General features: G+C 42.5%; 1 protein-coding gene across 1 annotated transcript in view; it reads right to left on the bottom strand.

Moving 5' to 3' along the window:
* Positions 1–4,867: 4,867 nt before the first annotated feature.
* The window catches only part of TMEFF2 (transmembrane protein with EGF like and two follistatin like domains 2), a 752,439-nt gene continuing 731,264 nt past the window's right edge, over positions 4,868–26,042 (bottom strand). The window contains exon 10 of the mRNA XM_069225869.1: positions 4,868–5,253. Within this exon, the coding sequence (XP_069081970.1) occupies positions 5,157–5,253 (97 nt within the window). The 3' untranslated portion in view covers positions 4,868–5,156. The remainder of the gene's footprint in view (positions 5,254–26,042) is intronic.

Below are 26,042 nucleotides of genomic sequence, written 5' to 3'. Positions count from 1 at the left end.
AAGTTGGGCACCCCATCTCTGGTCTTGTGCATTTCTTCAGCAGCACTGGATGCAAGATTTTTGCTGCCACCATCTGAACTGGACTCAGCCCTTCCGGCTTCCAGTTTCAGCTCTTCACAGCTCAGCTCCTGAGCTGCAATCCTTTCTTTTTCCAGGGCTAAGGCTCTTGCTGCCTCAGCCCTTTCAATCAAGTCATCTAGCTCCTCTCTCCACAGCTCTGCCTCTAGTAGCCATTCATCTCTCACTGGTTCTCTTTCCTCATCTGAGTAGTCTTCCTCCTCATCTGAGCAGTCCTCCTCCTCCTCATCTGAGGAGTCCTCAGTCATTTGGTTTTTTGCTGCCTGTTCCTCTGCCCATCTTTCTTTCCCCCAGGCTATTTAGATATCTAGCAGTTCCATCTTAGTGGATCTCCTTGACTTGGAAGTACCCATTTTCTGCAAAGCTCCCTTAGCTCAGCCTTGGTGAGGGATTCAGTAGGCACAACGTATGACACACAATAGGTACCCATTCCCAATCTGACAAGGTATCACAGGCAAAACCAAAATCCAAATTCCAAAATATCAATAATATATCCAGGAGGACATCAGAGAACCAAAAGCAAAAAGATGAAAAATCAAGTTGACCCTCAACTGTGGGTAGGTAGTGAAATACTTAGCTACTGTATGTCACTGCAGAAATACAAGTCCTATCCTCACCGCTGATCACCAATGTTAGAAATTGGGTTTTTGGTTAGCAGTCAGGTTACCCTCTGTCCAAGCAAGAACCCTCACTCTAGTCAGGGTAAGTCACACACAATCCAAATTATCCTGTGCCCACCTTCTGGTAGCTTGACACTGAGCAGTCAGGCTTAACTTAGAAGGCAATGTGTAAAGCATTTGTGCAATAAATCATACAATAACATAATATAGAACCACAAAAATACACCACACAGTGTTTAGAAAAATATGTAATATTTATCTGGGTATTTGCAGGTCAAAACGATCAAAGATGCAACATGAATTTGTAAAGATATCACTGAAAAGTGATATGAAGTATCTTAAGTCTTTAAAAGTAAATAAAGTCTCTTTCAAGCACAAAGTACCTGGTTTGGAGTGGAAAAACTCTGCATAGGGCCGCAGAAGAGGAGATGCCTGGAAAAATGGTGTGTGCGTCGGTTCGCCCCTTCACACATGGACTTGCGTCGTTATTTTTCACTCGGGGAAGACGTGTGTCATTTTCGTGCATGCGTACTGTCTCATTCTGTGGATCGCGGGATTACCAGATGTCCCAGGGTCTGTGCGTGGATTCCTCGGCTTATTATCCGGCTGCGCGTCGTTCCTGGGGGCTGTGCGTGGAATTTTCTTTCTCACGGCAGACATCGCGTCAATTTCCTCTCTGGAAGTCGGGCGGCGTTGTCCATGCGAGGCCGTGCGTCGAAGTTCCGGTCGCACCGCAGGCGTCACTTCGAGCAGCGTCTTTCCGGATCGACGTGCGGTGAATTTTTCACTGCGGAGCAAGCTGTGCGTCGTATTTTTCGGTGCACACGGCGTACAGTTGAAAAAGAGAATCCTTTTTGGTACTGAGACTTCAGGGAACATGAGGCAAGCTCTATCCAAGCCCTTGGAGAGCACTTTTGCAGCCAGACAAGAGTTCAGCAAGGCAGCAGGCCAACAGCAAGGCAGCAGTCCTTTGTAGAAAGCAGTCAGGTGAGTCCTTTGAGCAGCCAGGCAGGATGCAGGTTCTGGTTCAGGTTTCTTCTCCAGCAAGTGTCTGAGATGGTAGGGCAGAGGCCCTGTTTTATACTAAATGGTGCCTTTGAAGTGGGGGTGACTTCAAAGAGTGGCTAAGAAGTGCACCAGGTCCCCTTTCAGTTCAATCCTGTCTGCCAGGGTCCCAGTAGGGGGTGTGGCAGTCCTTTGTGTGAGGGCAGGCGCTCCACCCTCACAGCCCAGGAAGACCCATTCAAAATGCAGATGTATGCAAATGAGGCTGAGTACCCTGTGTTTGGGGTGTATCTGAGTGAATGCACAAGGAGCTGTCAACTAAACATAGCCAGACGTGGATTGTAAGGCACAGAAAGATTTAAGTGCAGAGAAATGCTCACTTTTTAAAAGTGGCATTTCTAAAATAGTAATATTAAATCCTACTTCACCAGTCAGCGGGATTTTGTATTACTATTCTGGCCATACTAAATATAACCTTCCTACTCCTTTCAGATCAGCAGCTACCACTTCAACAATGTATGAGGGCAGCCCCAATGTTAGCCTATGAAGGGAGTAGGCCTCACAATAGTGTAAAAACAAAGTTTTACACTACTTGGACATATAAACTACACAGGTACATGTCCTGCCTTTTACCCACACAGCACCCTGCTCTAGGGGTTACCTAGGGCACACATTAGGGGTGACTTATATGTCGCAAAAGGGGAGTTTTAGGCTTGGCAAGTACTTTTAAATGCCAAGTCGAAGTGGCAGGGAAACTGCACACACAGGCCTTGCAATGGCAGGCCTGAGACAAGGTTAAGGGGCTACTTAGGTGGGTGGCACAACCAGTGCTGCAGGCCCACTAGTAGCCTTTAATCTACAGGCCCTAGACACATATAGTGCACTCTACTAGGGTCTTAAAAGTAAACCAAATAGCCAATCATGGATAAACCAATCAACAGTACAATTTACACAGAGAGCATATGCACTGTAGCACTGGTTAGCAGTGGTAAAGTGCCCAGAGTTCAAAAGCCAACAACAGCAGGTCAGAAAAATAGGAGAAAGGAGGCAACAAGTTTGGGGATGACCCTGTCAAAAAGGCCAGGTCTAACATTACCTGTTTGTGGTTTGTGTACATATAACTTGTGTATATTACTTACCTTCTTACTGAGGGTACTCACTGAGATACTTATGGCATATTGTCAAAAAAATAAAGTACCTTTATTTTTAGTAACTCTGTGTATTGTGTTTTCTTATGATATTGTGCATATGACACCAGTGGTATAGTAGGAGCTTTACATGTCTCCTAGTTCAGCCTAAGCTGCTTTGCCATAGCTACCTTCTATCAGCCTAAGCTGCTAGAAACACCACTATTCTACTAATAAGGGATAACTGGACCTGGCACAAGGTGTAAGTACCTTTGGTACCCACTACAAGCCACGCCAGCCTCCTACAAGCCCCCTTAGTTTTTAAAGTCCAATCGGATTTCCAGAGTCTTCAGTAGTATATTTTGGTGTATTAAAGGATACTAACAGGACTAAAAGGACCCGGAGCCTTGCCATCATCTAGAATACAATAAACGTTGTGTAGTACTTTTGAGGTGGCCATTTAGCTGCTGTGTCCCTCTCTGAATCCAGATTAACAAGCGTATAACATAGTATTGTCACTGAGGTATTTGTTCAATTAAATTGAGTCACATTTCTAGTTGATTTTGCCAGTTCATGGGAGTTCAGTTTTTTAGAGTTTTGCTGTAGTCAATTTAGTGATAGAAATTGGATCTCGAATGTAATAAAACAGAGAATGCAGGATGTTTCATATTCCAGTGCTGAATTATATAATTATCACCGCTATTCAAATGCAAACACAAAACTAACACACTTGAAAAAACAAATAATGACAGTTGGTGTAATGATATCTAAATAAAATATATGGATGGAATAAAACTAACAATCCTCCCTGTTCTCGGATTTTCCGAGGGTTGTTTGAAGGTATTTCAAACCAATAAGATGACACAAACAAAGCACTGTTTTTCGGGCAGCCACCTCCCCCTGGTTTCACAAAGGTGATCACCCACACTGGGAAAGGTGCCAGTATTTTTAGTAGTTTTATAGGAGCAGAAAAAACATGTGCCAGAAGCTCATTCAGGAAATCAGTGACACTATTAGGTGATATTAAGAATGAACTATGGAAAATCGTGCAAAGGAATACAGTGATAACAGAATGTCGTGGGTAGAATATTGAGGGACAGACTATCGAAAGTTAAGTGCATATAGAAGAAGCATGGAACAACTATTCTTAAATACACATCTACGTAACTTGAAGATAGTTGTATCTTCAAGGTGTATATATATGTGGAATTAGGTATAGAAAATCTCCATTTACCTTTTGATATTTCAGATGCAATATTCTGGTCACGATATTCCCTATCTTTGAAATTACCATCTCGATGTTCTGAGGCATATCTGAGAATATGTGTCAGTGGATAAACAGTTTAGCAGACGCCAAATTAGGAAGATGATCCGATGCCCTTGGCTCAGAAGTAATAACATTCAGAACCTGTCAGAATCTAGTGCACCAAAACAATTTCTATAGTAGGCAAACGATAAATGTCTTTCCCGAGTATAAATGGTGATCTTTAACCTGAGCAATGATTTTGTGTTTGGCACTTGTACTGTGAGGCACATTTGTTCCAAACAGTCAGAAACACATATTCCATAGAAGCTGCTACTTAAATATTTTCATCAAAGTCCTGATTTTCACTATACCTTTACAATTACGGAAAATAACTTTCTACTTACCCACCTTAACTGGTGTACACTATTGGAGTATGCCTGTACAAAATAATGAGACGGCCTTTTTTTATGAAGACTGTGGCACAAGCCACAGCACTACAGGTGAACTGGTCATGCAAGGAGAGAAACTGTGGCGTTTTATATTGTTCAAAACATCTTTGGGACCATACTCCATGAAAGTATCAACGCAGATGAATCAGATCCCGAGCATTCCAAACGATGACTGCATGACTTAATCAATGTGCAAACTCCCTCTTAAAGGTATGTTATGGAGAAAAACCTTTTTTTGAACTTGTCAAGGGCCCTGTTAAAACAATACACATTGGTGCAACAATATTTTTAGTATGGTCAGGAAAATCGGACACAGCAAATGTAAGAGTGACAATTTTGTTTCTCATCAATGAGTATTTATTATATATAACAAATACATGAAAAGGAAAAAACTATATTGTGAGATATAAATAGTTTATTTACATTACAGAAAAACATCAAGACAATGTATACTATTTCAAATATATCCATACATAATCAAATATAGCTGTAGTACATGTTTTCATTGGTGTAGATTACCACAAATGCAAGGCAACATGTGTAGATCTCTTGTCTTAATCTTATCTCTAGGGTATTCGGTAGTCCAGACTCTGCCTGATGTCAGTTTTGCTGCTGAGGGAGCATGCTTTCTTTAAATTAGCCTCGTGGATGCTCTTGTTGTGTTGTCTGAACTGTAGTGCCCCGTGTTTTGCTTCTGTCTGTGGATTCTGTTGGTCCTGGGACATTTTCTGTAAAAAATAATGAAGTCTTGTAAGATGTGAAGCAGTAAAGGTTTGTAAATTTTGATTTACGTTCTGAAAGGGAAACTTGGGATTCAGTACAATGGGCAATATGTTTTTGATACGACCCCAAGAATATAGTATATGTTTTCGGTAGACACAATGTGAGCCTTGTTTAACCAGCATAATCAATATGACCAGACATAATAAACAGCACTATAGGAACATTCTGAATGGCTTTTAGGGTGGCAGGGCATAGAGGTCTAATTTAGATAAGCCACGTTTTTGGTCGACTACCCTGACCCCCTATCCAAGCCCATCAGTATGAAAGTCTTCTTCACAATTACATGGGATTTCAATGAAGTCATCGTCAACATATACTCTGAACACATCCCCATCACTCATTGTCCCTTCGTAAGCTGTTTCTTTGTTGTATGATGCAAGTTAATAACAGAATAAGACAATGCACTCTAAAGGTAATATTGATGTTCTTAAATAATTTACATGTACTTAAACAATACAGCACTTAAGGTGACGTTTTGAAAAGATCTCTATTATTTCATACACATTAAATGCATCTACTGTCAGCTAAACAAGCCAGTTTCATCTTCTACCTCATATTCTCAACATCTCCTCCTGCTCGTCTCGCATGGGTCTTGCTATGCAACCCTATGCAAACATTGGCAATGCCAGTAGATGTGGCTTTAAAGGACTGTAGCATGGTAATGTGAAGAAGTACAAGTAACTAGCTTCGATATTTTAAATGTATTTGTGTGAAAGCAAAGAGCTGCAGTTGCACTGTCAAGCCAGACCTAAAACTCCATATAGTTTAATGACTGCCCTCTTCCCACATGTGCTGTTGCTAGAGAAAAACAACTTAAATGATCTAGTTATCTAAGGCAGTTTCAGAACATTACAAAGTCATGTGTGTGCCCCTGAAAGTTCAAGCTCAGGCAGATGGATAAACAAAATGATCACAGCTGCATGGAAGGCATGCACTTTTTGTGGACGCACACGTCTGCCCAATCAAAACAAGTACTCCCGGTTCCCAACATGTGGATGGAGCCAAGCCCCTTTCCTGATGATACTCACATAATTGTCTGGATACAGCTGCACGGTCAAGCCAGACCATAAAAATTGCCTTACAAATGTCTGTCAGCTTCTCAAAAATGCATCTCACAACTTCTCTGAGAAAAAATGTTGTGACCATGCAGAAACATGCAGCTAAGTAACATTTGTATTACTGAAGTGTCTGTCCTTAAAAGGAAAACAATACAAAAGTTAAACTTCAATATCACTAATAACTAATGTTAATATGAGTCTACCTAGACTAACAGCAGATGATCTTTTGGAGCACACTATTTAACAAACATGCACCCTTTTCAGGCATTTTCATATCAGTAGCCTTGTTCTCTTAAAATTAAAGAAGTATGCTGTCTAGTCACAACTGTGAGTACTCCACATTTTGCTCTTCTTCTGGAATAGGGCATTAAATATATCAGATGTCAGAATATAAATAATAAACACATGGATGTGTGCACTTAATATATAAATACCTATAAATACTATTCTTATGACATAACAGAGCAGCAGCAGCAGCTGCATCTTGTACATACGTTAAATATACTTAGAGATTTTGGTGCAATGTACCACGTGCTTTCCTTTGTTTAGGCACAATATACTTAATATATACCATGACCACACTCTCTATATATTTAAAGTGACTCATTGAGTTCAGCACTGGTTGCAGATGTCTATTTAGTTGTGCAAGCCACAAGTTTAAATGCTGGAAAGTCAAATCAGCATTTAATATTTTAAGGGTGATAAACTGAATACTAAAAAAATCAGTATTATTAATACCTGTTATTTACAGCGCTTAAAGGCAAAACTACAGCATCAAACACAATATAAATAAAAGTTGTTATTCTAGAGCTGCAGTAAGGTATGGCATTTCAGTCCAATAATACACTGGGAACTCTTTACCCTGATATTGCAAGGGAGTGTCCTGCAACAATAGCACGGTGCAGTGTGCATTTTCTTCCCTGGGCAGAATGTGAATATTAAAAGCACTGGTTGCTTCAAAACGTATATAACAGCCTATAAATAACATCGTTACAGATGCATGATCTCAATATCTGAATTATAGCTTCCAGGGATGGGGACTGAAAGCAATGTGGCTAGAAACCATGGAGTTTGCAGGTACTATTGAAGAGTAACTAATGAATATTCCAGTGCTTTATGGCCTATGGGGGTTGCCCATGCTTGCTACTTGGTATGTGAAAATATAATGCACTATTTATCTGGGCCATGTAAATAATTTGTAATCACCTGGTATAGCTAGATTTACATCCTATCATATTTTGATGAAAGCTAGTGCCACGTATGTTCTGAAGCGCCCAATTTTACAATGTACACAAAGATGCAGCGAGGGGAGACGCCAAACCTTGCTGCTGATGAGGATATTTCAATTTCTATCAATTAGCAATATCCCAACTCACTTACTTGTTTGTAGTGTAAGACAATGCCCTCTAATAACGAGCCAATACACCACATGTTTTCTCCTACTTCTGGCCACAATTTATTTAATCTGTACCATGATCACACTCTATATACTTCTAAATTGATTAATTGAGTTATGCACTGTTGCGGATATCTATTTTAATGTTCAAGCCACACGTTTAAATGCTGGAAAGTCACATTTGCGTTTAGTTTTTTGAGGGTGATAAACTAAGTGCAAACTAATTCGGTAATATACCTCTTATTTACAGTGCTTAAAAGGCTAAACTACATCATGGCATACAATATCAATTAAAGTCATTATTCTGGAGCTGCAGCAACGTATTGTGCTTTAGTCCAACAATACACTGGGATCTCTTTACCCTGATATTGCAAGGAGCGTCTCGTTCTGCAGTAGCACGGCGTAGTGGGCATTTTTTTCCCTCGCCAGAATGTGAATAATAAAAGCATTAGTTGCTTCAAAATTTACATAACAGCATATAAAGAACATCATCATTAATGCTGCATAATCTCAAATAATTGCATTGAGGCTGCCAGGGATGAGACTCGAAACCTATGAATTTTGCCGATTCTACTGAAGAGTAACACATTAATATTCCAGTACTTTATGGCCTATCGAGGTTGTCCGTGCTTGCTATTTGGTATGTGAAAATATAATGCACTATTTATATGGGCATTGTAAAGAATTTGTAATCACCTGGTAAAGCTAGATTTAAATCCTATCATATTTTGATGAAAGCTAGTGCCACATATGTTTTGAAGGGCCCAATTTTACAATGTACCAAAAATATAGCGAGGGGAGACACCAAACCTTGCATCTAATGAGGATATTTCAATTTCTAGCAATTAGCGCAACCCCAACTCAAAAGTTCAATGGAGGTAATCTTTAACTCCTTTTGTGCATGGTGTTTATAGCTTCTGGTATTTTACCAATAGTATTGGCAATGTATACATTGAAATGCCTTATTTTTGCACCAGTGCTTGTGAGAAGACTCCCAAACCACTATAAAGTGATTGTTAAATACTTCCATTTAGGAGCACATTATTTGTGGAGGATTCCATCATCATTAACGCAGAAGTTGATTATTTGTTTGGCAGAGGTTAGTGGTGTAGCTGGTCCTCGGTCATACACCAAATTGTGCTTTTTGGTACCTCAGAAAATGTTTGTAAGAACCGATGGTAAAGGGGCAGAGTAAATAAAACACGACTTGTCAAAGGACCATGGCCTTACAAAACGCATAACGCTAGAAAGACACAAACTTATACTTTATGTTTGTTATTACCGTAGGGTTATAGTCAACCACTCATCATTGGAAACTGCACTTATTCTTGTTATGGTGTTTACAGGTTTGGTCATTTCCTTCACCTTAGTTGCTTCACATCGCTTTCACTTTTATGCAAAGGTGATTTGATTTGCAACCATTTTTATTTAGTAATATTTTGTTGGTTGCTTAGAATCAGGTTTGCAACTGCTTCAGGGTCAAACAACAGGCAGAGACCTTGTACCTGCTATTCTATCATCATCAATGTTAGTGCAGGGTGCAGTTAGTATTTGTTAATTGATAAAGTGCTCAGTTGTACACATCATGAAACATAAGGACAAAAGACGGCACAAACTTACAAAATACAATTGTATTTTGTAAGTTTGTGCCGTTTTTGAGTCAAAAAGCGGCACAAATGGGGTGCTAAAAAAGTATAAATATGGGCCTTAGTGGCTTGTAAATTTCACCAGAAATCTGAAATGGCAATATAGGTCATCATATACATGCTACCTATTGTAGCAAATTTGTCTTTTCTGCTTGGTCATTCCAGTTTTTTTGCTTTTTTCTGGACACTAATTTTACTGACTTTAGGATTCTGAACACTTTACCACTTCTAAACAGTAATAAAGTGCCTTGCTTCCCCTCTAAAACGTGTGCTGACTATTTACTTATAAGTCCATTAAAAGTGCTACCTTGTGGGCCTGCATGTCAAGGGAACTCTAATGTTATATGTGAGCTGCTGTGTTTCTTTTACATCACTGACACATATGATAAATGTATTTCTGTCATCAGCACCACTGTGTTCTGGCTAGGCTGCAGTTTAAATGCACAGCAATGACACAAATGGCACAGAAAACTGCATTAGCCATGTATAAAAACCCTATTTTTATCAATTCATAAGTCGCCCCAAAAGTGTGCCTTGAGGACTAATACATTTAATATAGGGCACACTACATAACATGGTTGATGCTTTCTTATAGTAAAGTAAATGCCAAAGGCTTTTTCAGTGGTAGGACTCACTAGTCCTAATAGGCCTAAGTGGGAGTATTTTTTTTTATTTTCTACCTCTGCTTAGTAAAGAGCTAGAAATATGGTTCAAAATTATTTCCTGATTAGTTATTAAAATCTGAGGTCAGTTTTTTGATAACTTGAGCAGAAATGCAACTTGGTAAAAATGTAATTTAGGCTGCCTGACCCAGAACTGGCTTAAAACCAGCTCTGTAACTCATCATACCTCCAGATCTGGAATCACATCCTCGGCTGGTAAACTTAACAACCCTGGTTCAGATGACAATGTCTGGCCTCTGGGCCCAGGAAAGTCTAACTGCTGTTAACTACTGACCACTTAACAGGGACCTGCTATCTGGGAGAGGGCAGAAACAGTTGGCAAAAAAGGGCAACTTTAGCACTACCTCTTTTGACCTGGAGATGCCAGGGAGGGCTGCTTCTATTAATTCCCAGGACACTCCTAGACAGCTCATCCTCAGTCACAGTAGGTAGGAAAGCAGGTTCTGTCACAAGTCACATATCCAGAGCTGCAGTACACATTACGGGCTGGAAGAAGAAACAATTGTGACTCATAGAACAATTTCCTAACTCTAGGTCCAAGAAAGCCAATGAGTGTGTTAACTACTGACCAGGTCCCAGGAATTAGCTATTTAGGAGTGGATAGGATAAGTTAGCAGTACTTTAGCACCACCGTTTGTAATTTGGAAATGCCAAGGAGGGCTTCTTTTATTCATCCCAAGGTCCCACAGAGATTGTTAGGCTCCAGTTGCAGTAGAAGAGAAGACCAGTCTTGACCCTGTCAGGTAAGGGAGTGGCCAACTATATGAAGACATGTCTTGCTGATGGCAACTGGGTGCTGCCACCATGAAACAGGAGCTCAGGGGTAATAGTACTTTAAGGCAAAGCTCATGTGCTGCACAATTACGTGCAGACAGTAAGAAAATTGCTAAGCTTGAGCAGTAGAATTTCTCTAGTCACCGACCACTGCATAGTATAAATCAGGCACCTCCACCAACTTCTCAGAGGATTTTGAGAACTGGGAAGACTGCCTCTGAAGAAAACAGCTCCCTGGAAGCAGAATCCTGGAGGCAGAATCCTGACTTCTGACTCCTGAGTCCGAGCTTTTACTGGAATTAGAGGTCTCACTTAAGGTTTCAAGGACTTAAGGACCTCTGAATCCTGCTGGCACCCGCAGACTTGAACTGCAGTCCAAACGTCACATGGTTGGCCTCCTGTTTGGCAGCTTCAGGGACAAAAAAAGCAGGAGGACTCCTGACACCAAGAGGGCCCAGATGACTAGAGAGGGCTACAACCTGTAGGAGACCTGAATGATGAGAGACAGCCCAGGGGTATAGAAGCCTGCCTTGAAGAGCTAGAGGCTGCAGAAATGACCAGAAGAAGCTTTCCCAGTCCCAGGGGCTACCAAACTAACGGGGAGTACTCCACCACCATGGCGGTGACAAACCCAAGCTCATTACAATGTTCCCACCGGGCTGACCGGTGGGAACATTGTAGAACGAAGTTCCCGCTGGGCTGCCTGGAGGAAATAGTGCTATGATATTGGTCTCGGCTCCCTTAAGGGAGCCAATGCCAATATTGTAGCACTCCAGCACCCTCGGAATGTGCACTGTCGATAAAGCAGACAGTGCGCATTCCGATGGTACTGGGAAGTGGGGTCCCTGAACTGCCCAGGGCTCTGTGGCCACCAGAAATAGCTTTCCATCAGTCTTTGCATGGCACAATGGAAAGGCTGGCAGAAAGTTGAGCTGTAACGCTGAGTTCAGCCCGCCATCACCACATCAGGAACCATGTTCCTGGCTGGGACAGCCGTCTTTAGGTGGATCCACCCACCAGGGTTGTAATGTGGCGGTCGAACTACCTGAAGTGCTGCGGTCCGACCATCACCACGTAATGAGGCCCTAAGTCTGAAGTTAGAACCTTTGACAGGGACATCCCACTTGGTGTATTGGACATCCTGGCCCGAAAACTTCATCTAGATCCTGGCCCACTCTAAGCTACTGTCGTTCCTAAGTGCTGGACTTTTTCTAAGCACTTTTGTCTCAAAATATTAAAAAATCTACATCTCAGGTTCATTCTAAATGTATTCTGATGATATTGGCTTCTACTAGCTCATTATTCTTTCTCTTAATTTCTATATTGACTAGGGAGTTTTATTTTGCTATGTTGTTTTTTTTAAAGATGTTTAGTACTGCTTGAACTTAACATACACATCTAGAGATTACCTGCTGCTTGTGCTAAAGCTACAAGGTGTTGAGCAGGGCTTCTATCTGAACTGTGTTTTGACCTACCCAGGGTGGTTTTATTAAATATCTGAGTTGGCAGGGGAGCCCCCCTCCCGATATTACTAACCTCATTTATGACACCAATAATTTATTCTTCATATTATATGTTTATTTTGTGTCCCTTACCTTGAAGGCAGTGCTTTTTTTCCAAATGAGATATCTGTATTAAAACAGTACGTGATATACTAACACAATGCAATAAAAATGTACGTTTTTTAAAGACGTACAACATTGTTTAAAAATCACATTGTCTGTAGATGGGTGAGACTACTAGCCTCTAAGAGGTGCAGTCAGTACTAACTGAGATTGGAATGTTCAGGTTTTGTTTTGACTAGAATGCTGATGAAGCAATAGATGATGGTAACACTGTGCATAGTGGTTTGGGGTTTTGAATACAATGATTAATCCAGTATTGAATGGGAACCCCTAAAATATTTTCTACATGTCACTGAGACCTGTGAAGTATTTTCAATACTTATGTGTTCATGTGGAACATGGGTTTTTGCAATATCTCTACATTTTACATTTTGTGTAACAAAACCCATAACCCTAATGCAAAAAATTATTTACACATAAAGATGCATACAGACATTTTGTAAAATTATAATACATGGGTTTCTGTAATCCATTTATATTCACCTGTCTCTAGTGTCTTTATAATCAACGATTTGTGACACACCCAGTCACTGATTACAAAGAAATGACATCAGACTTGACATTTATAAGTTATTACATTTGAGTTCTGATGTCACAGTCCCTGCTGCCAGAGTCAGCGGCCGAGGTGAAAGGCAGGTCAGCTCATGGAGCATAACTGAAGCAGCTGTTTAAAGCAACAAAAACAAAACATTGCTTTTCTTTCTTCTGCTGATAATGGAAAGCAGAGATAATATGTTTTTTTGCACTCCTTAGATAGAGAAAAGCTAGAATTGTTCTGCATATTTTTAAACATTCAGAGCTACTGAAGCTTTTTCATTATTATTATTTTTAAATGATTGTATGACTATTTCTATGATCTGTTTGTCACAAATATCTAACAGGTTTTTGATGTGTTTAATTTTGAACTGGAGATTCTATTTTTATTCTTCATGTTTGGAAGAATACTTGGTCTTTGACATGAAAGTGCTATGTATCAAGGTTTCAAGTGGTTCCATAGCCTTGTAGCCTTATAAAGGAACTTGGCCTATTTCCCCTATATAGCTATGGAACTCCTGCATGATTTGCAATATCCTTAGAATGTAAGGCAGGAAGTTACTTTATCCCTTATATAATACAGGTAATTATCCTTTCACTATTTAGGACAACCAACAAACAGTACTTGCTACACAGGCAATATGTAATTCAAATAGATGCATGCATAAATCTAAGAAATCATTAGCAAAATACTTTTTTTCACCAGGAATGCTTTAAACACTTAGAAACTGTTTCTTTTTTATAGATGTTGGTCTCTTTTTTGTTCTCTACAAATATTTATGCAATACAATATATGTTGATGAATGCAGAATATTCTTTCCATTTGTCGTATACTCATACACTTACAGTGTACCATCCAGCAATATAGAGAGAATAGAATTATTTATTATGAACACCGGTATTAGACCTGACTGCCTTGGGGGGGTCTTCCCCCAAAGTTTATGCCTACCTTCCCTGCTTTTCTGAATGTTTTTGCTGTCTTTAATGCTCTGTTCACTTTCCTATTGCTAACCAGTGCTAAAGTGCTTGTGCTGTCTTTCCCTAATAAATGGTAACATTGGTGTAATCTCCAATTGGCATATTTAAGTGCATTAGATGTGCCCTGGGCCTGTAGATTAAATTCTACTTGTGGGCCTACAGCAATGATTGTTTCAGCCACTTAAGTATCCATATTACCATGCCTCAGGCTTTCCATTGTAGAGCCTGAGTGTGTACTTTTACACTGCCATGTCTGCAAATTAACCCTTTTGCCAGGCCCAAAACATCCCTTTTTATACGTCCATATAGCCCACCCCTAAGGTAGGCCCTGGACAGCCCATAGGGCAGGGGATAATGTATTTAAAAAGCAGAGCATGTACTTTTACATTTTAAACGTCCTGGTAGTGAAAAATTCCCAAAGTCATTTTTTACTACAGCAAGGCCTATTTCTCCCATAGTATCACATTGGGATTACTTTATTACATCTATTAGGTGTAATTTAAAATCTGATAGAGATACGTCTTTTGAGTTTGGTGTCTCTAGAATCACAATTTAAAATCACAACCGATGGTGAAGTCAGATTTTAATTTGCAGTTCTGAAAATTCCACTTTTAGAAAGATGGCATTTTCTTACTTTAGCCTGCTGCCTGTCTTTGAATACACGTCTGTGATGGCTGACACCTGGCTTTGTGCATTCCCTCTAGATAGCCACACACAAAGGGAGTGTAGGTGTGACCTGGTGGGCCATCCACCTCTTGATGGGACATCCTAGACAGGATGGGAGGGAGGAGCTAGGCACAACCTCACACTTACATCCGAATAGGCTGGGTTCTGTCCCCACACAAAGAGCTGCACACACTCCCTTAGTCAGTCTGGAGCCAGGGTAGGAAGGGAGGACCTCTGTGCACTTCAAGACCTTATTTTTAGTAGGAGTGGGGAGAATTTGAATTCCGCCGCAGAACTGGAATAATTTAGTAACCCCACGTTACTCCAGTAATGTGGAATTACTAAATACATTCCACTGCTCCCCTCCACCGGCAGAATTAATCAAGATGGGTTGCAAAATCTGTCTCACTCTGGAGTTAACTGATTTGAGTTGAAGCACACAACAGACTTCTCGACCCAGAACCAGAAAGCAAAAGGGCACATGACAAGCTCAACCCAGCTGCTAAATGTGTCTCACTTGGTAACTGAGTTGACTCACACAACACACTCAGAGTCAGAACCAGAAACCAAAAGGGCATGTGACAGTGCTCAAGCTTTTTTTTATTTCTGAGATTGCACTGCAGTAGCTAGTGTAATAATAGATAAATACATCTCTAGAGAGACTGATGCAGCTGCACTCCTTGCACATGTGCTCCCTCACCTGACTCTGCTGAATATCAAAGTGCACGCAGACTGGAAATGGAGGTACTCTTGCCCCAAGTCTGCGTGTGCCAAGTCTTTGGTGAGTGCCCCTTGTTCCGGGGAGTTTTTGCCAAGGCCTGTTGTTTGCCTGTCTTCTTCCCCTTGTGTGTCCAGACTTGGATCAGCTTAGACCTAGCCATCTGCAGCCCTCACCTCGTAGGCCCCATTGGCTGCTTGTTTGCATTATGGTCTGACCTGACTCTTCCAGGATGCACATTACAGCTGACAGTGCCCCCGTAGATGAATAGTTGGATGGGGGCAAAAGCCTTTTAAAGTTTGAGCTCCCAACTCTCCGCCTGGGTCCAGTGGCAGATCTGGTGGGCACAGTGAACCAGAGGACAGCTTGACTGGACATATGCGCTGATTGCTGCCTATGCCACTCTCCCAGCTGACATTCCCAGGTTGTAGAACACCCCATTATTCCAGGAGAGAATTCTAGCCGGTTGGCATTTGGAGAGGACCATCGGAGTGGACTGAAGTGCCCCTGAGCCTTGCTGTATGTAGCTGCCCAGTTTACGGGATGGTGGGCCAGTCATGAGGCACAAGCGGCATAGTGCCAGCCACAGTGGTGGGAAGAAGAAGCAGTGTTTTGGCTCCCAGATGGAGAATTCCATGGTGGTAAGAGACCCAAAAATGTTCACTTAATGTGAGGTGGGCATGAATAATGTTTTGTATTTTGCTTTGGGGTTGTGCAATTTGTTTTTGGAGGTTTACGGATAATGTTGGCATGTATCCCTGTCATAGCATGCGAGGCAGTATCTAATGCCCTAAACTGGTTCTGGCTCTAAGGGTTATCTACTTATGGTTTGCTTGTGTGTAACACCTTATATTTATAAGTGTTCGGTTTTTGCCAATTTTAACTACATGCCATAATGCCCTTATTCTGAACAGTTAAAGTAGCAGCATTAAGAGACACATGTGCGCAGTGTGAAGGAAGGAACACACATGTGTGGCACAGAGCTGAGGGGGTGGGGAAAGGCAGAACTCCGCAGACTCTCACAGAGTTTTTATGTAACTCCATGGAATTCCATGGAGTAAAACTCTCACAATTTTGCCCATCCTTAATTTTGAAGTCTCTCCCACTTCAAAGGCACAACTGCATATAAGTACTGGACATCTGACATCACCACATCACTACACATCTGGACCTATAGATACCCTGCCAGGAAAAAAAGGACTGCTGTGATGCTACAAGGCCTGCCACTCTGCTGGACTGCTACCCTGCAAGAGTCCTTCTTTGCAATGCTGATCTGCTGACTGTTCCCTTTTGCCCAGGAGTGAGAAGGACTGGATCTGCATCTCTCCTCCCCAGAACTCAGAGTGACTCCAGGGCCCAGCTGACTGGTATCTAGTTTTCTGAAATCTCAGTGACATAAAAGACTTCCAACTTACCTATACCTGCACCTGGACTCTTCCATCTGTGAGTCTGCCCTGTCAAGTAGTACCTCCCTTTTTCCGATCCAAGGAAGACCTGGCCTGGCAGTTTTGGCTGGAATGTTCCCATGGGGAACCCAGACTAACCCAGATCTGTGTTCTCCTAACCAGCAGATGAAGGTCACATCATTTTTAAATGAAAAAGTATCTTTAAGAAAATGCCTCTTTTTGCATGATCACCCCCATTTGTTTGGACTGCTGATGCTGTATTTTGCCTTTGTGCACTAGGACTCTGCAAACCAGCCTAAGCACATTTGTGCTGGCACCTAAAACATGATGAAATTGCTTATACACTTGATTGGCATATTGAACTTACCTATAAATGTCTAGGCGCAAGTAGGTATGAAACAAAATTGTACCCAGGGCCTGTAAGTTAAATGGCACTAGTGAACTGCAGCACCCATTGAGCTATCCGCTACAGTGACAGTGCAAACAAGACTGCTGGCCTACTATTGTAGCCTGTCTGAGCAGTTTTAAAGCTGCAAATTCAACCTGGAAAAAGTACCCCTTTTGAAAGGCCTAAACAATCTTTTAAATTATTAATAAGTTACCACAACCAAGGCCATTAAGGCAGAGTGCATGGTATCTGAAAACAGAACGTTTAAAAATGTAATATTACAAAAAAGGACCAGTGTCAAGGCCCCAAAAGTTAATTTTCATTGTGACATAGTTAGCTGTTTTATGGGAAAACATTTATATTAAAATTAATTAATGGTATCTCTTTCTAGGAATCTGCTAAAAGTTAATTCTTGGACTTTTTAAAATATTTATTACAGAATCAATTTATTGGTAAAATTGGATTTGTACTAAATATTTTACAAGAGGCACTTTTGGAAACTCACCTTTTACATGACAGAAGAAGGAGTGCACCTGGTGTTCAGACCTATGAGAGGAACCCCAAGGGTTGGGGCTGCTCCCACTTGTACCCAGGACAAAGAAGTGGACTTCAAAGGTGTGTTGGCTGTTAAGATAAAGTGTCACAAAAGCTGTATGAAGCCCACCTTCCTGAAAGAGCCAAGCTGACAATTTTCAAATAGACCTGCCCTGGACCCTGCTGGTGGCTTATGCTGGACTGAGTCCTGACCCCCATGCCTACTGAAACCGAAGAAGCTAGGACTGAGAAACTTTTTCCAAACTTTTTTCCTGGAAAACCGTCAAGGGACCAGGCCAACCTGCCAGCCGATCCACTGAGGGTGCATTGTCTTTGGACTTTATTTCACTGCAGCTCCTGCTGCAATGTTCTCTGCAGCAGAAAATGTGATTCAGCAGACCCAGTGTCAACCAGCATCTGAACACATTGAACACTCTTTGGCAACAGCTTGCAGCCTAGCTCTGCTAATGAAATTCAACTTCTAGAAAAGAATGTAAGTTCAAAGACACATTCACAGGGCCGGAAACCAAGCAGCATCTGATCAATGTTGACAGCTTTCTGGGCTCACAGTCTATTTTTCCTTCTTGAAGATCATCCCGCATTTGTTGACAGCTTCACTGAGACCTAGTCCTTTCTCAATTGATCGCTGTCCATCTTCAGATACAGCTTGCAACCTTGCCCATCTAAAGAGTCTGGAGGTCATTGCGACCCTGGCGGTTCAAGACCGCCAGGGCCGGGGACCACGGAAGCACCGCCAACAGGCTGGCGGTGCTTCCCAGCCCATTCTGACCGCGGCGGTAAAGCCGCGGTCAGAAAAGTGTATCCGGCGGTTTCCTGACGGATTTCCGCTGCATGGGCTGAATCTCCATGGCGGCGCTGCAAGCAGCGCCGCCATCGAGATTCCGACCCCCTTCCCGCCATCCTGTTTCTGGCGGTTTTTACCGCCAGGAACAGGATGGCGGGAACGGGTGTCGTGGGGCCCCTGGGGGCCTCTGCACTGCCCATGCCACTGGCTTAGCAGACAGTGAAAATCGCGATGGGTGCAACTGCACCCGTCGCACCCCTGCAACTCCGCCGGCTCCATTTGGAGCCGGCTTCCTTGTTGCAGGGCCTTTCCCGCTGGGCCGGCGGGCGCTCTTTTGGCGGTCGCCTGCCGGCCCAGCGGGAAAGCCAGAATGGCCGCTGCGGTCTTTTGACCGCGGAGCGGCCATATGGCGGTAACCGCATGGTGGGCGGCGATGTCTTCTAAAAACCTTTCGAAGTACGAAGGTAACTCTTTGACTGGGACCCACCTGGTCTTCGTATCTGATGTGTGCTACATCACGGTCTGTATCAGACAATACTCTTGTCCCAATTTAGCATGACCATTTGCCCACGGTTGGCACTATGTACTTTTTTAGCTCTATTATTATTTAAAACTTCAAAAATTACTTTCTCCAGGTCCGATTTTGGATTGTTGTAATTTTCATGTCATTTTGTTCTTTGAAATATTCTGTTCTAGTGCTTCATTCTTTACACGTTTTCTGACTGGGTTGAACCTGGTTTCTGTATCCAACCCGCACTCAATCATGCTTAGCCTTAACTTACTCCTAGGTACCAGTCAAGCAAAATCAGGCGGTAAAGCCGCGGTCAGAAAAGGGAAGCCGGCGGTTTCCCGCCGGTTTCCCGCTGGCCCAGGGAATCCGCCATGGCGGCGCTGCTTGCAGCACCGCCATGGGGATTCCGACCGCCTTCCCGCCAGCCTGTTTCTGGCGGTGTCCACCGCCAGAACCAGGATGGCGGGAACGGGTGACGTGGGGCCCCTGGGGGCCCCTGCACTGCCCATGCCTCTGGCATGGGCAGTGCAGGGGCCCCCTAACAGGGCCCCACAAAGATTTTCACTGTCTGCTTAGCAGACAATGAAAATCGTGACGGGTGCCACTGCACCCGTCGCACCCCTTCAACTCCGCCGGCTCCATTCCGAGCCGGCTTCATTGTTGAAGGGGCTGTCCCGCTGGGCCGGCCGGCGGTCTTCTGGCGGTCGCCCGCCGGCGCAGCGGGAGAGCCGGAATGGCCGCCGCGGTCTTTCAGTGGGAACCGCTTGCCGGGCGGCGACCGCCGATCGCCGCGGTCAGAATGACCGCCTAAATCTTCATTAAAAAGAAGAAACATACAAATTAGCAAACATTAAAAATTGCTTCGTTTTCAGAGATTCCATTTCGGTGTACAATGGAGCTTTCTAAAAACAGTATATAATGAAGTTATAAAGATTCTAACTACAGTTCTACCACCCTTGTAAGATATAATTAAGGTTGTGAGTGCAAGATGAACATTTATAGCAACTGTCCATCCTATCAAGTTATCGACGTTTAAAATTTATAAAATAATAAGCACAGCTATTGGGTATGGTGCAAAATTGAATATTTCGTTGTTGTAAAAACAAGTAGTAGAGAGGAGGAAAACAAACATAGGCAGTACACCATGTAATCAATAACTCTATTTATCTTTCTTTTACAAAGTGCCCTCAGAACCGCATTACGAATGCTTAAGCTATGGCCTCGGCTAGTCGCCTTATGCTTGAATTGGTAGGCTTTTCGCCTTCTATTCCACATCTTGCCCACACGTAAAGAAGACTAGACGTAACAATAACAGTGATGTTATTACTTGTGGTAGACTTCCATCCACCCCAACTAATAACCCACTCTCTAACAGCATCTAAAATGAGTTAATGAACCATCTACATAGACCACAAAGTCACATTATATTCTACAAAGCTGAGCAAAAAACATAAGAAGTGGTACAAGTTTTTCTTCACGGTGATTTTACCTCCTGATATTTTCATTTTCAAGCAGCATGGAATGAGCACCACAATATATATCATGCATGCAGGGAGACAGCTATGATAGCATGTTTTGCTGCCAAATACCATAATCCAGGAGTTTGCCATGGCGTTCATTTTCACTGAAAAAGATCAGTACGGTACTATTGGAAAATCAAAGACGATCGCGCTTGGAGTGAGGGTGGCCTTTTAACACAATTGTGCTCTCAAAGGAGCAGACTTCTTGTTTAAATTGGCATGTTTTAGGAAACTTCTGACTTAACTTTCTCCTTTCATCACCATTTAAGTCTCAGTCAAAGCGTAATTAATTTCAGACTTCATAAAGCTGACATTTTACTGTGAGATAATCAAGATATGCAGAACAAATAAAAACATCTAGCAGCGGTTTGATAGAAAAGCATTCTGATATCTGTAATGGTGTTCTTTTTCACTGAAAAAGAAATATCAGTACTATTCGAAAATCAAAGAAGCTTAAACATAATACACTTAATGTGCCTCCTTTGTACTTGCAGTGAGGTCGGCCTTTTAATACATTTGTACCCTTAATAAAGGAAGGAGCAGACTTTTACTTTACAATGGTATGCTTTAAGAAGCTTCTGACTTAATTTCTCCTTTCATTGCCCTCTACATCTCAGTCAAAGCGTCATTCATTTCAGGTTTCAGAAAGCTGAGATTTTACTGTGAAAAAACAAGATATGCTTAATAAGTAAAAACATCTAGCAGCGGTTTCATAGAAAAAAATGTGATTTTAGGAGTAATTAAAACTAAATAGTTGACTTTCCATGACAGTATTTGAACAGAGGTGTTGCCAAACACATATTTCAAAACGCAGTTATCTTCCATTCTCATACTGTTCTACTTCCATGGAATGAGGTGTGATGCTCCCATAGTTCCAGCACCACTGCCTATTGCTACACGTATTAGAATCATGAATTTTGAGATAAATAACGGCAGGTCGTAGCTACTAATATTTATTGGGGGGGAGGGGGAGGTGGGGAATGACCAGCATTTAATAAATACTGCAGATATGCAAATTATCAGGCTATTCCCAAGAAACTCCTTATTGGTGATAATTATTCCATCTGATAAAGACAAAGCACCTCAGGTTTTACCATATGCAATAGTTATGGCATCTGATAACTGCCAGCTTGTAATGCCAGTCCTGGTATATGAGTGAGAAATGACCCCCATCTCCTCAGTGAATCAGTGAAGACTGCAAACATAATTATTTTCAACATTTTTACAGGCTCCACCATCAATTTAAATCTAGATAAAGAAACCGTCCTTTCTAACATTTGGCCATTTTCCGCTCCCTCATTCCTATCAGTACCATTGGAGAATACATACGTAACGGTGGAAGAATTATGCAGCATCACCTGTGGTCATATATGCCCCCGGGGACACAACAGGCTCTTTTTGGGCCCTCAGAGCAATAGAGTATTACTGAAGGGGTTGCCGATGCTTGAGCAACCCTGGCTGTAAAATTAATAGGGAATCACTTTGCTTTGCTCCCACACCCTAGAGTCGATGCAGGCGCAGATGCACACAGGTCCTCAGTAGGCACACTGATACTTCAGCACAAAAAGGTGGCACAATGTCAATGAGCTGAAGGGGGCAAAAGGATCCCATGGATTCTCAGATATTCCCATGCAGCCTGGTGCATGCTGGTGCAGTCACTCACTGCACCCACATACAGGGGGATTTCAGTCACCTCTTTAAAGTGCAGGCAGCTGCCAGCTCCACTGTGAAACACAGTGTCTTGTAAGCAGCTGCTCGGTCTTTCACTTAAAGAGCTGCACCCAAAGGGCACTAACCGAGTCTGCACCAATACATCTTTCTAAATGTGAGCAATAGCACAAACCGGACAGTGCATCCTAGATATGGGCCCTGGTTATAATCATTAGACAATCTATCTCAACTGATATATAGGTAAGTACTCTCTCTACCACACATATGTCTCAATACGATTCACACACAAAACCGAAGACTCTTAATTCGGCTTCAAAAAATTCTCTCCCAACCATAATTACGTGCTTCCGCATACAACCAATTAAGACAAGTTAAAAAGTGCGACAGAGAAATGCAAATAGCAATTCGTTTCTAATCTGGGCAGGTGGCCATGAGTAATGAATTAAGTCCCAATCTTTCACTCACCAGATATTGGCTGATGTGATGAAGTAGGGGTGAATCTGAAAAAATGGTACATCTGCCACCCATTTTTGTGACACTGATTTAGCATGAATCCAGTGACTGATGACTTATTACATGAAATATTGTTTCAACTAATGCCATTATTCAGTCTTCCCCACACGTTTCAAAATAACTGCACAGTTTTTCCCCATGTCATTTATAGCTGTCAGTACAGCCTGCCAGATAATGAAAATTAGGTTACTTGCTTTTCTAAGTTGTCTTTTAACCAATCATTGTTGGTGTTCAGGTGAGTGAACAGAACTCCCTCTTCTAAGATGAAAGATGTGTTCTATGCTCCTGTCACTTACAGAGAACTGATTATTAGACCTGTCAGCTCTTGGCGTGGTTTCCAATGTCTTTTTGGATTCTGACCAGTTTTTTAAAATCCTGTGTGGAATTTAGTTTTTGCTGGCTTTAGGACTCTGGGCACTTTACCACAGCTGACTAGTGCTAAAGTGTAAGTGCTTTCTATTAAATTGTATTGGTAATTGGTTTATCCATTGTTGGCATATTTGATTTACCAGTAAGTCCCTAGTAACATGCACTATGTGTGCCAAGGGCCTGTAAATCAAATGCTACTAGTGGCCTGCAGCACTGATTGTGCCACCGACATGAGTAGCCCTGTAAACATGTCTCAGACCTGCAACTGCAGTGTATGTGCGGGCAGTTTTAAACTACCTGTTTGACCTGGCAAGTGCATCCACTTGCTAGGCCCAAACCTTCTGTTTTACTACGTTAGTCACCCTTAAGGTAGGCCCATGGTAGCCACATGGGCAGGGAGCAGTGTATTTAAAGGGTAGGAAATATACTGGTTTGTTTTACATGTCCTGATGGTGAAATACTGCCAAATTAGTTTTTTACTATTGCAAGGCTCCTATCTCTCCCACAGGATATCATTGGGGGTTGCCTTACAATATCCTTTAAGTGTAATTTCCCATTGGAGGAAGGTAGAGATATGGAGTTCGGGGTCTTTAAACTTACAATTCTTAAAGTACATCTTTTGGTGAAGTTGGTTTTTAGATTGTAAGTTTGAAAATCCCACATTTAGAAAGTGGGCATTTTCTTGCTTAACCATTCTGTACCTCTGCCTGGCTGCTGAATATATGTCTGGGTCTGACTGACAGTTGGGCTGTTTGTGAATTCACTCTAGACAGTCACACAAAGGGAGCTGAGGTGTGTCCTGCATATCCTGATGGGTCTTCCTGGGCTAGAGTAGAGGGAGGAGCTGACCCTTGCACCTGAACAGGGCTGTTCCAGTCCTTACACAAAACAGTTTTCACCCAACTGGAGTGTGTCTGGGGCCAGGACAGAGAGAGGCAGAGTCTTGTGCTCTACAAAGACTTTCCTTTGAAGTTTGCCTATTTCAAAGGCATAAATAAGTATAAATATTGGACGGCTGACCCCACAACTTCAGGACACCTCTGGACTGAGGACATTCTGCCAGGGGAAAGAGCTGGATGTTTGAGGAGAACCTGCCACTCTGCCTGTTGCTTTGCTGTGCTGGCCTACTGCTGCTACTTCTGACCTTCTGACCTGGGAGTGAAAGGGCTGGACTTTGCTTTCGACATCCTGCTTCCCAAGGTTCTCCAAGGGCTTTAACTGAGCTTGCCTCCTGTTAGAAGTCTCAGGGACATCAGACTTCATCAGCCAACACCTGGACTTTTTTGCTGAGAGTCCTGACTTACCAAGTGGTACCAACTCCAGTTCCAGGGCCCTTGAAAGTGAGAGCTGGTGAAAAATAAGAAGAACCAGGCGCATCAACCCCAGACGACTCCAGAACCAACACCGCTACTCTACTCTGTACCACTACCTGCATGCGAACACATGGTCCCCACTGAAGTGCAACGACCGTGACCAATGCTGCAGATTCGGTGCCGCTGGCCCAAGGCCCCTGCAGCACCTCTAAAGTCCTGCGACATCATGAGTCCTGAGTACCGTATCGCCAACATCCATGACACACAACACTACCTGCCTGTTTCCCCGTGGTGTGACCACAACCCCCGAGGGCTGCCCCACTGCATCTTGACCTGTCAGATTCATCAACTGATGAATCATATGGAACTGACACCTCTTCACCGATGACACATCACCTCCCCAGTAGCAGTAAGGCACCAAAGCCACACCAGATCCAGCGATGCCTCACCTTCCCGACTTTGTGTAATGCGTTTGTTTTTATTGTTTCTAAAGGTACTGTACCTGGGGGTCCATGCAACTCCATGACCGGAGTCCCTCGTTGGTGGTGTCAGACTGTTGGGAATTAATCTGTCAATAATGTGGTGATAGCCCCAGTTGGAGCTATTGTGTTTCTAAGTGCTTTATTGGGATTTAATCTTTAAACATTTGCATCTTTGCTTATGTATGTTGGATTTTGCCATTTTGGTCTTGTTTTACTCAGATAAATATTAACTATTTTTTAACTGGTGTGGAGTACCTTTGTGGTGTTTTCACTGTGTTACTGTGAGTGTGTGTGCAAATACATTACACATTGCCTCTGAGATAAGCCTAACTGCTCGTGCCAAGGTACCAAGGGGGTATCTTAGCTGTATGGCTCCCTTACCCTGACTAGAGTGAGGGTCCCTACTTGCACAGTGTGTAAACCACTGCCAACTAGAGAACCAATTTTTAGCAATAATGTACTCTTTGTTTTTATACAGTAAAATAGATATGCTGTAAGAAATAGTTTGTGTGGCTCCTCTCACTACTAGTACCATTGAAAATCATTAAAAAAAAATAAAACATACAGAAGTACATACATTGACCCGCAGCAAGGCACAATGGCAATTGTGTGTGTGTGGGGGGAAGCAACTGTTTAACTTAAATTCCTTACAAGGACTTACTATTGCTGTCACAAACCACAGATTATTCAGCAGGTGGTTTAGTGTGCAGGTTATTGTCACTAACTGACATAACTTTCATGCCTCAACATTCCAGAGATCTGTGGCAATCACCCTATTTGAATGGGTGCAATCTTTGGGTTTGTGCTAAGTATATACAGAATAGGAGCAGTCACCACTGCTGAATTGCACCGTCACAGCTTTGGAAAGTGATGGGCTCTGATGCCTGGGAGCTGAGTCTATGAAGCGAGAGAAGTGAAGGGTGAAATGCACCGGATGGGAGTGGAGCATAGGCAGCTGGTAGCCACTGACCATAGGTAGCCAGAGGTCACAATTTTGGCACGGGTGTGGGAGTGCAGGACGGAGAGGAAGAGTGGAGCATCAGGGCCATGGGAGGCCAAGGCTACATAGGGAAATTGCATTGCGCCCTCCCCCTCCCCCACACTACATATGCTAACCTGTCTACTCCTGCAACAAGGATCCAGG

This window comes from Pleurodeles waltl, chromosome 3_1 (genome assembly GCF_031143425.1).
Source record: "Pleurodeles waltl isolate 20211129_DDA chromosome 3_1, aPleWal1.hap1.20221129, whole genome shotgun sequence".
Lineage (NCBI taxonomy): Eukaryota > Metazoa > Chordata > Amphibia > Caudata > Salamandridae > Pleurodeles > Pleurodeles waltl.
This window is presented reverse-complemented; position numbering and strand designations above follow the sequence as displayed.